This window comes from Scophthalmus maximus, chromosome 7 (genome assembly GCF_022379125.1).
Source record: "Scophthalmus maximus strain ysfricsl-2021 chromosome 7, ASM2237912v1, whole genome shotgun sequence".
NCBI classification, from domain to species: Eukaryota; Metazoa; Chordata; class Actinopteri; order Pleuronectiformes; family Scophthalmidae; genus Scophthalmus; species Scophthalmus maximus.
The window spans coordinates 12176418-12193587 of NC_061521.1; the positions used below are offsets into that span (position 1 = coordinate 12176418).

The 17170-nt window shown below is 41.3% G+C and overlaps 2 protein-coding genes across 2 annotated transcripts; both read right to left on the minus strand.

Moving 5' to 3' along the window:
* Positions 1-317: 317 nt before the first annotated feature.
* On the minus strand, positions 318-11540 carry LOC118315547 (AT-rich interactive domain-containing protein 3A). Its single transcript, XM_035642914.2, has 9 exons — positions 11223-11540; positions 9950-10546; positions 5146-5220; positions 4978-5050; positions 4159-4342; positions 3203-3453; positions 2552-2824; positions 2378-2467; positions 318-1696 (listed from the first exon to the last, which is right to left on the minus strand). Exons 1-9 carry the CDS (start codon positions 11247-11249, stop codon positions 1557-1559), a joined length of 1710 nt encoding a protein of 569 aa, XP_035498807.1. The 5' UTR covers positions 11250-11540; the 3' UTR covers positions 318-1556.
* A 1423-nt stretch (positions 11541-12963) lies between these two features.
* On the minus strand, positions 12964-16071 carry LOC118315548 (cytochrome c oxidase subunit 5A, mitochondrial). Its single transcript, XM_035642915.2, has 5 exons — positions 15906-16071; positions 14959-15075; positions 13421-13542; positions 13209-13326; positions 12964-13101 (listed from the first exon to the last, which is right to left on the minus strand). Exons 1-4 carry the CDS (start codon positions 15976-15978, stop codon positions 13213-13215), a joined length of 426 nt encoding a protein of 141 aa, XP_035498808.1. The 5' UTR covers positions 15979-16071; the 3' UTR covers positions 12964-13101; positions 13209-13212.
* Positions 16072-17170: the final 1099 nt, after the last annotated feature.

A 17170-nucleotide genomic window follows, 5' to 3' on the forward strand; every position in this document is an offset into this window, starting at 1 on the left:
ACGTACTAACAGTGTCATTGCTTTTAACTGCGTTTTTTTGGATTTAATAAAGTTGTGTATCTTTCTACTAATCCATCATTTTTAGCTGTGAAATAATTTGTAACTCATGTTTCCACGGTTTTGACATGGAAGTTAATGCTTGACATTTGGATTAGTACGTGACGAAATGATCTCAGCTCAATCACAGATGAAGTATGTGGGATGCAGATGGAAAAACCTAAAAAGAGAAACGATTTTGTCACGTGTCATTTGCATATTAGGGATTTGTTCAAGGTCAAACACGTTGCAGTAACTTTAACAACAACAGAACAAAGTCGTTCTACTTCACACAATATTTCTTTATTCCTCATGGCCACATTTCCAAGAAACGTTAATCAAAGACCAAAACAAAGTTAAACATCCACCTTGATTGTTTTTGTTTTTTTTACAGTTGCCAAGTTCACAGTGACGTTAGTTTGCAGTGATACATCTACTTGATTGTCCACATACAGTATATTTCAGCAGTTGGCTAAACCAACACTTGCTGCAATAACAATTGCATATTTCTCTAGAAGAGTGAGGTAGCACTGTTTCAGTGTTCACTTGTCAAAAGCTTGAGGTCATTAATGATACATTCTTTGCGTTTATACAAATACAACACAACAATATATTATGAGATGGAATATAACAGCGATGTGTCCAGAGGACATTCCTGAGTCCAGAGCAAAATTCCCAAGCACATTACAAACCTGGGAAGTCAAATGAGGTAAAGGTTATATCACTTCTTTCTTACATATTGTATATCTCCCAGCAAGAACCTTGTCTCCCGAATGTTGCCATCGATTCACAACTGACACGAAAATAAACGTTTTGCACTTTTTCAGGCCAGGCCAAATGATTAAATAAAAAAATAGAAATAAAACACGTTAAAAGAAGAAGAAAAAACTACCAACCGTAACCAATTTCTTTTAAATTGCATTTGATTCTTCAGCAAATAATAAAGCACACAAAAGACTATAAGCTTTCATTGAAATTAAATTGAAATTTTTTTTAGCAAAACAGTTAGAAATAGGAGCTATGACACTGAGCTTCATCTTTTTGGTCTTCACTAGCTGCACTCGGCAACCACACTGTTCTGCTGACGACTATGGAACAAAGGCAGCTGCAGACCCGTTTGATGACTAGCAACAAATGTAGCTGCCGAAAAAACTTGGAATTGGATTTCATTGTGCACTTTCCTGCTCTAAAGACACTTCTAATCAAACCATGTAAAGCTCTTCACACGTGAATGCCAGTGCATTACAAAAAAAAGCTTCTGACAGGCACTAAGGTAAACTGTGATCCAAATCTACATTATAGTCTGAAGTCTGTGTCGTCAAACACCAACGTCCCCCATTGGCAAGAATCATTTCATTACGCTGACAAATAATGGAAAAACAATGCCGGGGAAAAAAACTGATTTGCTTCATGTGTAGCGGCTGACTTTCCCTCTAGAATTCACAAAGTTCTTGTCTGACACAAGAGGAATACTGTGTAGTTATTTTTTTGCTCGGAGCCAATTAAAAAGCCGGTAAACCTCAATTTGGTCCCTTGGAGGAGGTGGAAGAGGAAGATGACGGACTGTGAGAGGAGGAGAGGGCACTGAAACCACTCGTTCCGGCCTTGGTCACAGCCTGTGAGGCCACGGGAGCAGCAGACTTCTGGGCAAACAGTGTTCCTACAATTATTTGACCAGAGAGCAGATTCAAATCAAAAAATATGTTAAGTAGTATTTACAGAATTGATGAAAGTAATGACTATTCTAATGCTAGAAAATACAACAGAGAAATAAAAACAGAGGCAAGAGACTTGCATTGATACCGCCCTCATGTTTAAGCTACAGGGGGTCGATGACTATCTTATTTTAGCAGAAAGACTGGTCAACTAAAGGCAAAGCTAATTAAAACCACGATGTTTGCTTTCACAATTTAGTTTTTGTACTAATCAAATCAACAAGACATAGATGATGCTCGTAACCATTTTTTTCCTGATTGAACAAGGCTAAATGAAACAATTCCCCAAAGGTTAAAAATATTCTTTCAAGTAGTGTATGGGTAAAGCGAGATTATAGCGTTGCCTGTAAATAGTGCAATGAAGTGCTATCTAATCTGAGAATTTAAAATATGTATTAGTAAATTCTCTAATAAATTTTACATTTTAACAATTTTAAAAAGGAACTTGATAAAAATAAATAAATACATTTCTTAACTGCTTCTTAAGGAATTTCAGGACTGCGCGCACGCGCGCACGCACGCACACGCACACACACACACACACACACACACACACACACACACACACACACACACACACACACACACACACACACACACACACACACACACAGAGAGAGACGTACCTGAGTAAATAGTACCATTGACTTCCACAGATACACTGATACTGGCTGCTCCATTAGTCGAGATACTCAGAGACAAATCCTGTTTGCTCTCTGTGGAAAAACAACAATGATTGGTGGACTATCCTATGATAATGTTCAGATACGATATGGTCGGTAAAAGTACAGTTAACTCACCGTGTCCATTGTTAAGCTTGAGGTTCATTGGGTTGAAGTGAGAGGCCATGGCCAGGAGGTTTTGTTGGAGCGCCTGCTGCATGAGGCGCTGCTGCTCCTCTGCCAGCCGCATCATTTTCTTCTCTGGAGCATCGGCTGCAGCTCCTCCTGCTCCTCGCTCCAGCCTCTCTCTCAGATGCTCCAAGGTGGCAGCTTGTGCCAGCTGCTGCTGCTGCTGCCCCAGTGCCAGAGCCATGGGCAGCCGGCCTGTTATTACAGGGGTGGCGGTCTCATCTGATTGGAAAAAAAAGTGAAAATCAATTTCAAATGAAATGGAAGCTTCCCTTTAGATAAAATGGTACCAGTTCATAACAGAAAAATACTGCTATAGCAAACTGCCTTTATATTGAAACAAATATCCATTTCATTATCCATGGGTGGAGAGATCTAAACTATTAGAAGTGAAGTGTCCCTGATTTCTCACAAGGCAGCCATAGTAATGAGGGAGGGAAACATTTAATTTCTGGCTCAATATGATATTTTTATATATATATATATATATATTTATAGATAATCTAAGAACCAACAGGTTTTCTTTGAAACAAGAAGAATAACTTTCAAAATAAAATCAGGTTTATAATAAATATGAAAACACTCAAAGCATCGTCATACCAGTGTTTCTCTTCAGATTTGGACTAGCGGATGTATTCAAGTTGCTGTGTGCTGTCGTTGTGGTTTGTATTGTGGGAGAGGAGTGGAGGGTGTGTGGAGCAGCGCTCGGGGAGGGAGAGTAGCGGTACAGGCTGTTGGTGTAGCTGGGACGCCGGCCTTCTCGGCGGTTACTGTCGATGGCAGCCTGCAGCTCACCGGGAGAACTCAGTCGCTTCTTCTCACACTCAAACGGGTACAGGTACTTCATATACCTTGGAGGAAAAGTTTCAGTGTTAAATATTATTTACTGGAACAGATTCTCTTAAAACTAGACATACAAAACGGGCTTCACTTCATTCTATAGAAATTATTTTGTGAGTACATAAAGTTTCTTTTGCTTGCATTATACCAAGCATGTGGGTTTGATATATCCTAGTTTCATCCAACAAGGGTAAATGTGATATTTTACTGTTACAAATTACTGTCGCGTCATGTAGACTGCACATATATAATGAAAACAAATAGAACATAATAAAAAAGAATGAGCAAATGTAGTGGGTTTCAATTGTATCCATGAATTAATGTGGATAAATGATCATCATCCTGCAGATTATACAGTGATTTAATCGTATTTATTTGTAAAATGGTAATATTTTAGAAGATTACTGACAGAAAGTTATACGGTCAAAAATATCAAAGATAATTATATTTTACTTGTCTGTGTCTAATTTCCTAATTATTGTTATTATACATCATTTGAATAAAGGTAAGGCAATATGCAATAAAGTAATAACTCCAAAAAGGAAAAATCATTCCATTTAAAGAAACTATTACTATTATGTTATTGGATGAACACAGTGATTCCATTGTCAGTGACTCAACTTCATACTGGAGCTCCATTTAGTTGTCCAGTTAACTGATTAATGACCAGAAAAGCTTCAGCATTATGAGCTCTTACAACTCGGAGAGACTCTTACTGGGTGCGGAGGGTGAAAGCAGCGCTGGTGATTGACGTGGGGAGGTTGAGACCTTTGGTGATTTCCCTCCAGATCTTCTTGTTAATGACCTCCACCAGGCCTCCCTTCTCTGTCACGAGCTTATAAAGCCTGTACAGGTCCAGAATTTGCTTTGCCATGATGGGGATACGGTTCACAGGAGTTCCTGAATAAAGGGGAGAGTGTACACAATGATATGGAGCGACGGTCTTTGATATGCACTCTTGTGAGTGGTCTCGTACGGGGACAAGGAGGAAATGGAGGACTTTAATGCTAAATGTTAATGCTGTGCAATATGGTTTGCGGTGTATAATCTGTGTGGGTAAACTTGTCTAATGAAGCCTATTTCAGATGAGTGGGGGAGGGGATAATTCCACCACAGCAGCTTTGTTGCTGCATTGATTGTAGTGCGGGGTGTGTCTGAGACAGCCGTGTCTGCCAATCACCGACCGAGATGACAACTAACCCTTTGAATCCCGATTTGGAGAAAAGCCAATTAAAAAAGTAGGCTAGATAAGCAGTTGCAGAAATAACAAATGACTTTGTTCTCATGATGAACACATGCTGCATACGCACATTTGGCATGGCCACCACCTCTATCCTCAGAAATAATGTTTGCCGCATCTACAGTACTTCTTGTTTGACTGCTGCAAGAAAAATCTGAACCAAGCTGGAAAAGTTTAAGAACTGAGGGAGACCGTGGGTTTGGTAGGATCAACAAAGACGTGGACAGAATCACTAGACAGAGTTCCCAGGACAACGAAGAAGAACAGGATGTATGTAGTCATTAATGAGTCTTACCTCGTTTCTGCATAAAGACAAACAGTTCATCAAGAAACTCCTTCCGTTGTGGGTCATCATCCAGCTCATAGAGCTGTAAATTTAAAAAAAACAAAAAAAAACATCAGCGACAAGCATTTCAACTTTTCAGTCATATTATTTTTACATACATCTACTGAATCTACTGACCTTGGCAAAGTCCCTGGATGGTTCTCCTCTTATTTTTACTCCGTCATTGTCCTCCGACCAGATAGAACTTCCTCTCTGTAAATACACCCGCACAGAGAAATATCAGTCAGCAGTTTGCCCCCAAGATTGTCTCAGAGAAATTTACCAAGGATAATGTAGCAAAAAATCATTATTTAATGAGTTATTTTCCAAATGTTTACTTCAGACCAAAAAACGAATGCACATTGAGGGTACTGAGCTGTATATGGTGATTCTAACCAGCAGGCATGCAATACATAGACGCTGGATAATTAAAGAGATTATCAAATCAAACAAAAGACTGGTATGTTGTATCCTCTATGAAATACCATTTAAATCTTTTTATATTTGTTACATTTTCCTCAAGGAATCTGGACTTCCCCCTTCCAGTGTTGAGCACTGGAAACACTATCCACTGTCCGAACGGAAAACAGCTGGGCACTGTGAAATGCGGATTCATGAAAGGCCCCAGGGATTAATGAAAGGGCCCAAGCTCATTAGGTAGTTTAATGTGACATGTTATTCCTCCATCACCTCCCCCCCCTGAGGACGACAGTTAAAGGTTAAAAATGTGAGAGGAGGGCAGTATGTGTGCAACTGTGCGGAAAAACATGCTGGGGAGTTATTGTTCTGCAAGCCAAGAGCTGTGTGATGATGCAAGTTTGAAAATCAAACATGATTTGTTTCCTTGGGAAGAAAACACACTCAAGAATGGTCTGTCATTGCAATTAAATAAAGTGGTTGAAGTGTTTTTCTAGAGTCCCTTTATTCGCGCACTACTTGTTACCTCTTATGACAGGTTTGTTTTCTTTATGGGTATCTATTTCTTCCGTTTGTTTTCTGTAGGCATGTCAATGCGTTGCTTCCATGTCATTCTGTTGATGCTCATGTTTCATATAAAAACAAGCATGTGCATGCTACATAACAATTCGTGTTTTAGTCTGTGAAAGGATTAAATGCTTCAATTATATTGCTTGTGGTTAATCAAAATAACAGACGGTTTGGTCATTTTGTTGTTCAAAAACACATCCTCACATTCCTTGCATGGAGTCTGGAGCTGCAAACAATAATACCAGTCCCTTCAGCAATAAAATTCACAGGGACCAATAATCTTTTAACTCTCCTCGTGTTTATATAAAAACACAACCCAAACCGCAAATGCTGAGCTGGCGCGTAATCGAGCGAGACAGGGTAAAGTGGTTCCCAACCTTTGCTGTCAGATGTGCCCACACGGTCATATCAGAGTTGACTGAAACAGATCTTACGCTGGATATTATTTATAACTGGTAACTGAATAAATGGTGGATTTTGGCATTGTAATATTTGATTTAGCTCTCAATGTTTAGGCCAGTTTGGTCAAGTTTGCACATGTTCTATAAGCACTTGTAATGGAAGACGCATTTTAACCATTTATCCATGGCCTTAAACTTACATTACCTATTTCAGCCTTTTCATATTGAACCGTTTTTATATGACTTTTTAGCAAATGACTTATCCCAGTTTTTGTTTTCAACCATTTACCCATTTGAATATCTCAACTTTCATCCATTTCACCCATTTATACATTACCTTTAGTCAACTATTTCAACGGTTTATCTGATGCTTTAAGCTGACTAGTTGAACATTCCTTCATCAGATTTAGCTATTTTAACATTTAGCCACTTTTCTTTTTTTAAATTTCTTTTATTCTTTTATTTAACTGTGTAGTGGATGACGACTGAAGTAAGGATTTCATTGTGCGGTGTAACATTTGTTTTTACTGTACATATGACAATAAATGACTCTTGACTTCTAGTTATTTTAACCATCCATTGCCTTTTATTCTAACCACTGATCCTTTACTTTTAGGACAGTTTCAACATGTCCGCGCACTCAGCTGCACTGTTGTTCTGCCTCTCTGGCAGCAGAGGTAGTCACGGAGAAACGGTGTCTTTGTAAAAGGGGGAGTCCACATGGTGGGACAGACGCAGACACTGTTGTGTTAAGTCACACCTCTGATTCTTTCGCAGACGGGTGTAGCAATACGCTGCCTTTGTTAAGGTTGGTGTAAACAAGCATATAGTGGGTATATAGGGTGCTTACATTATTTTCTGTTCCTCTGTTTTAGTTGTTTAACGGGTTTAACCGTGTATCCACTTTAAACACAAAACTCTGCGTCTGTGGTGGCAGAGCTGTTGACACATCTTATAGCTTCAGCTTACAGTTTCTAATCGAGGACCTCGACTCCCGCAGCAGAAGGCCTATTGATGTGAGGGTAGATAAACATACCAGTCTTTTTCACCATCAAATGGAAATAAAACCCTTCCCCCCTTATTGATGAGCAAGTGAGACCTACTCTGAATCTATTAACAAAGAGCTTTCAGTTAATTGCTCACAGAGCTTTCACACATCCAGCCCTGGGAATCCAGATACTATTCAGTATGTAGGTCAGGGAAAGGGTTTCTTTTGTTTTGTTATAAAAAAGGCCAGTTTTTATTAGGCCTGCAGTTGATTTTATGTATTTAAATTACAATTTCACAATATATGTGTTACTATATAAAAGCAGTTCAGTAAAAAAGTGTGGTCAACTAGTAAAAAAAAAAAAAATCCCACTTTGTTTGAAATATCCCATTTAAACACTCACAACAGTAAGTGAAAACTACCTCTTGTAATGAGCTTCATTAAAATCATTCAGCTGTTCCAGCAGAGCGACAGTGAAAACGTATCCCTCACCAACTTTCAATGTAACAGCAGGGGGACCAAATGTTTAATCCAAATCAAATTATTGGGCCTTTAGTCACCCGAACAAGTCAAGATTATTTATCTGGCCCCCTGCTGAGCCAGGAGCTTAGACTGCGAGTGGACATAGGCTCTTTGTTCCCGGCCCCGTGCAACATTTGAGGGCTTTTACAGTGAGACCGCACACGAGGGGATGAACAATGGCTGTACAGCAGGCCCACTACTAACGTCAGAGGTCGTGTTGACAAAATGAGTAAAAGAGAAAGTAAAATAAGGAGGGAATCGAATGACTATTCAGAAAAGGAAAACAGGAAAATCACATCTACTAGAAAAACAGCCACCATTTAACTTGCAAAAACATTTGTGTAAAGCACCGAGAGGAGCCCTGTTTGAACTAAGAATACAAATATTAATCAAACGAGATGGGTAAAGTGCAGCATATATAATCTATTGTCAGGTTGAAGGCTGCAGATCAAAGCAAAGATAAAGGAACGTCTCACTTTGGTGTAACAATTAACAAGATTAAGGGAAACACAAATGGCATCCAAAGATTAGGATACAGGTCACCGCAGAAGCGTCACCTGCTATTTCTTCAGATTATAAAATTACAGCTGGAGCAACATCTGAGCTGTTCGTAGAGATTTGGACAAACAGGCCTAAACACCAATTTACTAAAAATGACTATCACCTGAAGATAAACTGCACGGTGATAAATTAACGTCTCACGTCTCATCGCTGCGCTCACCGAAATGTTTTAGACGCATTCATGGTTCTTTGGGCTGCGCTGAGAAAGAGAAACACATTCCCTCTGCAGTAGTATAAAGTGTATTGATTACTTGCAGTTGAATTAACCAGCCATTTAGTGTTGCCAAGCGACCGCTAAATTATGCAAAGCATTCCACCGAGCTACGTGAATTTTCTGGCCTCATCAAGGTTTCAAAAGATACTTCTTCTTCTTCTAACAATCGTAATTATTTACATTTGTAAAAAGGCCAAGTGATTCCACCTGTTTTCTTACCCAACATTCAGGCAATAAGAGGAAAAAAAGAAGAAAATACAAGTCTAAAATATTTCTAAATCGAGAACAACAGAATCTTAACAGGGAAATAACAAAAGCCCATTCCGCTCCACTGAAACTACTGTAAGTAAACTTTATGGGTGGTGGCCTGCTGGTATGCTGTGAGGCACCGGGCCGACCCTCTGCCCACAGGCCTCGTTAATCATAATGCATTGTATTGAAGGGGGGCCTTTTCGAGGGAAACATACACACAGAAGAACCAATGAAATCCGCCCCCATAAAAGGGAGAAAAAGAAAATCCATCCCCTGCTTCCTTTATGAAGCTAAACATCTGCTGGGAAACATGCTCAGAAATACTGTCTTCTTTACTCATGTTTAACATGATTTTGTTTTTTAAAGCAAACACACAAGGAGGGGGAAAAAAACCCTCCCCCCTCCCCAAGCAATGCCTTACACTATAGTTAACCCTCGGAGCAAACCTTGAGCATAGATGCATGCTTGAGGCCATTTCATTAATCCTCTACTCTGTCAGTCCTGAGCCAGCTACTTTGAACAGTTTGGATTGGACCAGAGCCAAGACCAATTAGCTCCGGCAGAGGCAAAGAAAAAAAGGCGTTTCTGAAAGTGAGAGACATGAGTTTGAGTATGGACGGAGGAGAGACCTCTGATCTGGCCAGTGATTAGCCTAAACACTATCAAGGTTGGGCACCTTGCCAAAGGGGTACGCTCCTTCCTCCACTTGTGAAAGAGCAGCGCAGGCTGACTCTCAGCAGGAGGACGTCGACAATTAATAACCAGAGGCAGAACGTCAACAAACTACAGAAGAGAGTCACAGATGTTCATCTTCAATCTGGAAAGACATGAAGGAGGCTCGAATTTTTTTTACCATGATCAACAACAAATTACCAGAGTGGATATATACATACTATTGAATATTACAATGGACAGTTCTGCATCCGTGATTTATGAAAAGAAATATTCTAAAATTCACTCAGAAGAGAAAGACAATACAACCCTACGGTTTTATTAATCAAACGTAAGATAACCTACTCGTTTTAATGGCTCGTCATAGCCCCAGTCGGTGAAGCCGTTGGGTGAGGTGAAGGCGTGTTGGCCTGCAGGAGACAGAAGGTCCTTCTCCTCGTGCTCCTGTTTTATTGCCGGAGGTGGAGATTCAGACATTTGCCTCACAGCGGCCGATTGAGCCGTGGAATAAGAGGAGAATGGGAAGCCGGGAACCTGCTGGAGTCGGGGCTTCTTCACCTCCTGATGGAGCCCACTCTCCTCCTCCTCTTCATCTTCCTCCTCGTCGTTCCCAACCATCTCTCGCTCCTCCTCATCTGTGTCTTCTTCGTCTTCGTCGTCGTCGTCTGGGTCCATTCTGCCGAGGTGGCTGAGCAGAGCTTGCTGAGCGCCGTGATAAGTCTGTCCGGCTAATAATACAGAGTCCAGTCTGGAGCCAGAGGCTCTGGCCGCAGCGGCGTGCTGAGCAAACAGCAGCTGAGCCTGAAGATGCTTCTCCTGCAGGCTCACCTCCAGTTTGGCCTCATGTTGTCTCTGCAGCTGTTCCATCACCGCCTCCAGCTTCACACCAGCAGGACTGGTCTGAGGAATCCCAGCTGAACTGCCCTCCTCAGATAAGCTAGACTGAGGACAAGAAAAAAAATTGATTTAGAAAATGACACATCACTTCACTGTTCAGTGGGGGGCTATAAATTGGACCAAATGGACCAAATGTTATACATCCAAGAAAACTGCATTCAACAAGTTGAAATATGTTGTCTAAAAGAGATTTAGTCTATTTGTTTTGGATGTGAATAACAAGTTGATGGGAAACTTGGTCAAAGAGAGGCTGCCTCTGCCTCAGAAAGATCATTAATGGGGGATTAAAGTGAAGCAAAGCTTGAAGGCTTGAGACAATTATTAACGAAAAATGCATTGATTTACTCGAGAATAAATCAGCAGCAGGATACAAATGATTCTCACTAAGATTCCCCGTGTAGCCTACTACTCACTTTGGAGAAAAATCGACTTCGATTAAGCAATGATGGAAATAAACCGGGGGAGGAAAAACTGAAGGCAAACGATACAAATCGATTCTTCGATTTCATGAGGGGGGGAAATAAACTTAATTGCAAAGTGAAGATACATGCGAATTAAAGTCTGCATCCGTTCATACTTTAAAAAGTCGTTCCCCTCAACGAAAAGGCCAAAGAAAATCCATCGTAACGCCCCAGATGCTCCGAATAACGACTCGATTAATCGCCATTCGCTTTGTTACTGTAACAAACACGAGCGTTACCGAACCGTCGTCGACACTCACCATTTGCGCCTTCGAGTAATCCATCATCGCCAACAGGTCGTGTCTAGTTTTTCCTTCTGTCTTCCGGCAGACACAAATCGCGTCTCATGACCGATTTTTTCTTCTCTTTTTTTCTCTCTTTTCTTCGACAGAAACGATTCTCTTCCGATCGAGTGTGGATCAGAGGCCCCTGCGGTGCGGAGGCCCGTGCGCGCGGAGCTGGAGGAGGGGTGGTAGTGCCTCGCGTTGTGCCTCCCTGGTCACTGCGCATGGAAACTCAAACATCTTTGATTGTCTGTGACTGAGTGGCACACACCCTGCCCCCACCCCACCCCCCCCAGCTCGGATGAATGAAGGGCCCGCCCCGTGCGTAAAGCTCGCGGAGAGGGTTTCTTCCCTACATGTCTCTGGAGCTACACCCGCCCACTTCACAAAGAGAATCCCACCCTAAAAACCTCAAACCGCCGCCGATCTCCTTCATGTTCTCCTCCATGTTCCCAAGCTCAGCCCAAAAGATACGCAACGGCACGGGTTTTCTTAAACCTGGAGCTTTAAAACCTCCATTCACAGCTGCAAATCGATCTGACCTCTACAGGCTCAGGGCCACGTCCTCTTTTTGTCCTCTGCTCCTCACGTCGGACACACGCACCGGAGTGAATTTGGGCTGTGACGTCACGGTCCATTAGTCATTGTCCTCTGATTTTCTCTGGACCGGATTTAGATTATCAGAGAGAGAGAGAGAGAAAGCACACAAAAGTGTCTAGACCAAATGTATATAGCCCGAGGGGCCACTGAGGTCATTTGTCAGGGTCCAACATTTCCAGTGGATTCCTCACAGGGTTCAAGATCTATTTCTGCGAGTTACCGTCATATAAATGTGGCCACTTTAACACGAACAGGGCTGTGAATGAGGGGAACTATCAAACTGTCCAAACACTGTGCTTCTATTCTGAGCAGTCACACGCTACATGAGATAACAGTACTTACTTGGGAATCAGTGATTGTAGTTTCTCCCACACTCTATTAAAAGCCCAAGGTAGATGCTGTTGACATGATGTGATTGATTATAAAATAAGAGTTAAAAAAATTATCTTACATGAAGCCATGTTCAGGCAAAACATCACTTAAATCAATGGATTAGTCAGAGCATTGAAGATGAGAATTGCAAGCATATAAAACCAGTAATATTAGAGTGGGGGCGGGGGGGGGGCACCTTCGTACTGGGGTGAAGGTGCAGTGAAAGAGAGCTCTGAGAACACATACACGTTTTGTCAACTAAAAATAACTTAGTTGTCGGCCCGTTGGATAAACAGGATACCCCTGAGAAAGGCTGGTAGTTTTTTGGGGTATTACTGAAAGACAAAACTGAAAAACCAAGTTCTCTCAGTTTACCATGAACTGTAAGAAGCGCGGTCTGTTCTGGTCACTGAAACTAATTTCATAAATGATCGTTGCTGCCATAGTTCTGTTACAGCTGTTGATAATAACAATACACCATTAGCCATTTGAACAAGTTTATTAAATAAACATGTAAATTTTCCCTGAAATGAAAACAGTTTCAATGTAGACTGAATACAGTAGAATGAGGTTTACATTTGTGTGAAAATGCTGCTCCCTGGAGGCAAAATGTGACCTTCACATGAAGGTGTGGACACACTCAGACGACATGCAGTGTACAGTGACACGCCACTCTTGTGAACAAAAGTTGCTTCAATATGTTCTCAAACTATTTTAAATACCCAAAAATGCTTGTGACACTCGATAAAGATACAGTTTCCTTTATTAGGTTCATCATTATTTTACAAGCAAAAGAACTTAATAAAGGCCGAATTAAATATCACATGTATTGTATGAGGCAAACATTTAAGTACAAGTCCTGGGGATTTTCACTCTCAGCTATCTGGAAAAAAACAACAACATTTATTTTTGACTGCCACCTCACAGCAAACATGGAAATTGAAATAAAATAAATAAATAAAATGCCCATTCAGAGAATTTAATACCTACTCATTTACAGTTTGTCAATGCCAAGCTCTTCAGGTGTGGCGACACCAAGTTCATCTAGTACAGGCTGCAGCTCCTGGATCAGGTATGGGTAGATCTCTTTATGAGGTCCGGCTTTGTGCTGCGGAAATTAAACAATGGCAAAACCCATTAATCATTTACTTATGGATGCCAACTGCAAAGAAAGTCATTGGCAGGAGGAGCTTTTCTCTCACCTTCACAGCTTCCAAAATCCGGACAGCGGTTGCCAGGTCGTCTAACCTCCGACAGGCTCTCAGAGCTGCCTCGAGAATCTTTGGCTCAGGTACCAGGTCATAACCAATCAACGTGTTCATCCCTGAAAGACAAAAAACCCCACTTCATTTAAGAACAGAGGAAAGAAAATACACATTTATATATATATAATCACATTCCTTTCATTTCATAGGTTGTTCAAAGGAATCGTAGTCAAAGCGTGATAAGACTATATCAGATTCTCTGAAGCACAGACCCCATAAACCAGACACAGTTACTGAGTCACATGCCGTTGCATTACAAAGAAAACAGGCAGTGTGGTTTATTTTACATTGATCCCACACAAACACACCTTCCCCGAGCTAAAAATACTCAGTAGCACATCAAAATTGTATTGACCTTTCACTGTGCGGAAATATTATGTCATAACTTTATCATTTTATCATTTAACACAGGTGTGGGAAACGTTGTCATAATGCAGAGTAGGAATTCTTGAATTATGACCAAACATCAGTTTTGTGAGGTCACAGTGACCATGACTTTAAGCAGCCAGATTGTAATCGGTTGATCCTCGAGTCAAAGTTGAAGTTTGTGTCAGAAGTAATGACGTTCACTCCAGGTGTTCCTGGTATATAGTGTTCACAAGACTGGGACAGACACGAGCCCACGTTTAACCACAAGTGAACACAGTGTGGTGAAGATAAAAGGGTGTCCGGCAGAAGCCCAAAGATTGACACACTCATAAGTATAGAATTCTGTGTGACTGTTGAACGATCAGTAATATTACACACCCCAGGAGGAGTATGGAGCGGGACCTAAAAGAACATGTCGAAGAAAATGTTTGTTTCTGCAGACCATTTGCATGTTAGATTTGTAGTGAATACTGGTTATATGAAGAAAAAAAATTGTGCTAGTTAGCATTACGTTTCCTGTTTATAAACCCCGAAGTGAATGTTTGATACCATCAGTCGAAGAACTGAAGACGACAAAATCAAATCAAAAGCCAGACTAACCAACTAAGATGGTTTTACTGACCAAGACTGGAAAATAAATCTCAATGGATTTTGGTACATTAATCAAAAACTGTGAAGGGCTGGTATTGAAAGCTTGCTCAGAGTGGTGCTTTGCTATATTTATTCTTTGTTCACACAGTTTCTGATTTTAATCATTATTTGGCCCATACAAAACCAACTTTTTTTATTCAAGTTTTTGACCAACAACTTGACCAACATTTAATATAAAGGAAGTTCAGGTCAGTCTTCAATATATGGTGTTGTTTTGGCATTTGTACTGAAACTCTTGGTGATGCATTAACACTAGTTTTTAAATTGTCCAAAGACGTCTGCTCGTCTCCCAATAAATACTGTTGTATTGCCTAAGCTCTCGAAAACAACTTCCTTATTCCACGCTCTGCAATCACAACTGTTGGACGCTTTGTATTCAGTCTCAAATATTTCCTATATTGGCCAGGGCTTACATATTTTGCGATCCACTGTCACCAATCTTTACACACAAGTACCTTTTCTCAGCTCCCATGCGTCAATGTCTGGCTTGCTGAAGTAGGTGACCCAGCGGGCGTCAAACTCCTCATCTGTCTCCTGCTTCCCGTGTGAGTAGCACCTTGAGGCCAGCGGAGCTGCGGGATGAAAACAAAATTCTCAGTTGGACAACCTGGCACCGCCCAGGTGAATCAGTGGCCTCTAGCGGGGGGTGCTGCGGAAGGGCAAACGGTGCCTGTCAAGGAGATCTACAGTGGAGAGGGTTGGGAAAAGGACAAGTGCTGTGTGGTACTTAATGCAGCTGGATTTGTGCCAGCGTCCTGATACGACTGATACCCAGCAGGCTAACACACTGACAGACAACTATCTGCACTATGGTGCTTTAATATATTCAAGTAGAGGGGTGATCCTATGATCTCTCCAACACTGACTGCCTACATCTGCCTAATATAACTGTACTGCTACACACAGGTACAGGATCAGTGTATTTGCTCAAACATCACATCAGTAGTGAGGTGCTAGTTTGTAGTCGCCTGCAGTAAAACCACGGATCGAGTCCAATAACACACTCGGCGAGGAGTCGGTGGAACACAGAGCTGCGGTCAACGAACCTAGTTAGCATGTTAGCAGCTAGCCACCGGCAGCACAACTAACAGGGCCCGAGCCCGAGCCTTCCGACTGGGTCATGGCAAGGACACGGACACGGACACCACGGAGCGGAGCACCGGGGCGACACCAGAGCAGCCCGCCGCCAGACAGAGGGAGTCGCGTGTGTGTTTAACGACAGTTTACGAGACGAGACTGAGACATCGACACAATCACCGTGTAGTTAGAAGTGACCGTTACACCGGCCGAGCTAGTAGCCGCAAGCTAGCCTGCTTTAATTTCCGCTAGAACTTCCTCAATGGTCCACGAGCTGCCAATGTACAACATAACATTCACGCGTGGGAGCAGACTGACACGGTACCTTGGGACCCGGGCGTCGTGCGGGTCAAGCCCCGGACACCGGAGACAGAGAGTCGGACGGCGGCTCTGAACATGATGCGGGACAGCCGGCAACGCGGTTCGGCGAGGTTTGGCAGGAGGGCGCTAACGCTAACTAGCTTAGCCCGTCACGTACGCGGCCCCGCCCTGCGCATGTGCGAACTGCTGCAGGACTGTGATATTTTCGTTCCTGTATTTTTGTCCTACTGGTTCTGACTTTGACCTCGAATTAACGTGGCATACATTTACACGTGAGGCTTTGTCCAAACGCTTTATTAATTAAAAGTAAAGTGGAGATTATTTAAAAAAAAAAAAAATTTAAATAATGCCATTAATAGGTTTTATTTTATTAGTTGACTCAAAATGTAGAACAAAAATTAGTGGGTTGTTCTTAGTATCTTCGAGAACTTGCCGCAGATTTTCTGTGGATTTAGTCATTACCCTCTGTCTCTTCATTTAAATGACTCCATGGTGTTGTCATCAGGGTTTTGTGGAAGCCAGATGGAAATGTACCTGGAAACTTTGCCCTGTACTGTACATTCAGTTTATAGTAAAAAATGTATGCAGATTAATCTTGAAAATCCTCCCTTAAATGAAGTTCATGATGATCCATTTTCTATTAAAATTGTTTATTAGTAGGATGTAGTCAGTGAATGTAGGGAATGTATTTCTGGTATTTAGTCTACCCCCATTAATATGAATGAGGTTGACATAATAATAGAAAAGCCAGTATATACAATGCAATGCAACTCTATAGCACTACGAACTGCAATCTCCAAAATGAACATATAGTCAAATCAACGGCTCTTTAAAACATTTGAATAAGACCTGATTGTGACCTTCATGATAATAGGATTAATAGCAGGTTGTTGTATCAGACAAGGTGTACCAGATCAACTGCCAACTGATTGTCTTTATTTTAAGATGAGTTTTCCCCCTATGGAAAATGGATCACAGGTGCATACATACTTGATAAGTCTCACAGAAAAGTTTAGTAAATTCATGGGATTCATTAATGTATTTTATAAATCCCACTATTTATATTTTATACATGAGATGCGATTAAAAACTCCATACAGAACCATCCATCTGCTAGGAAACACCATGCCAAAATAGTATAACACAGTCAATGTCATTGTGTCATTACTTTCAGTTTTCCTATGTTTGAAAATGTGCTACACAAATAGAGCCTTGTCTTTTCTCACCTTTGACACCACTAATAAATAACGTGTACAGTAGTTCCTACAG

Coding starts and splice junctions, on each gene's coding strand:
- LOC118315547 (XM_035642914.2), bottom strand. CDS start 11,249: ATGATGGATTACTCGAAGGCGCAAATG. Junction 5,221..9,949: donor ATGACGAGCCATTAAAACGA/GTAGGTTATCTT, acceptor GTGTATTTACAG/AGAGGAAGTTCTATCTGGTC. Junction 2,468..2,551: donor CAAGCTTAACAATGGACACG/GTGAGTTAACTG, acceptor GTTTTTCCACAG/AGAGCAAACAGGATTTGTCT.
- LOC118315548 (XM_035642915.2), bottom strand. CDS start 15,978: ATGTTCAGAGCCGCCGTCCGACTCTCTGTCTCCGGTGTCCGGGGCTTG. Junction 13,543..14,958: donor CGCATGGGAGCTGAGAAAAG/GTACTTGTGTGT, acceptor TTTGTCTTTCAG/GGATGAACACGTTGATTGGT. Junction 13,327..13,420: donor GGATTTTGGAAGCTGTGAAG/GTGAGAGAAAAG, acceptor TAATTTCCGCAG/CACAAAGCCGGACCTCATAA.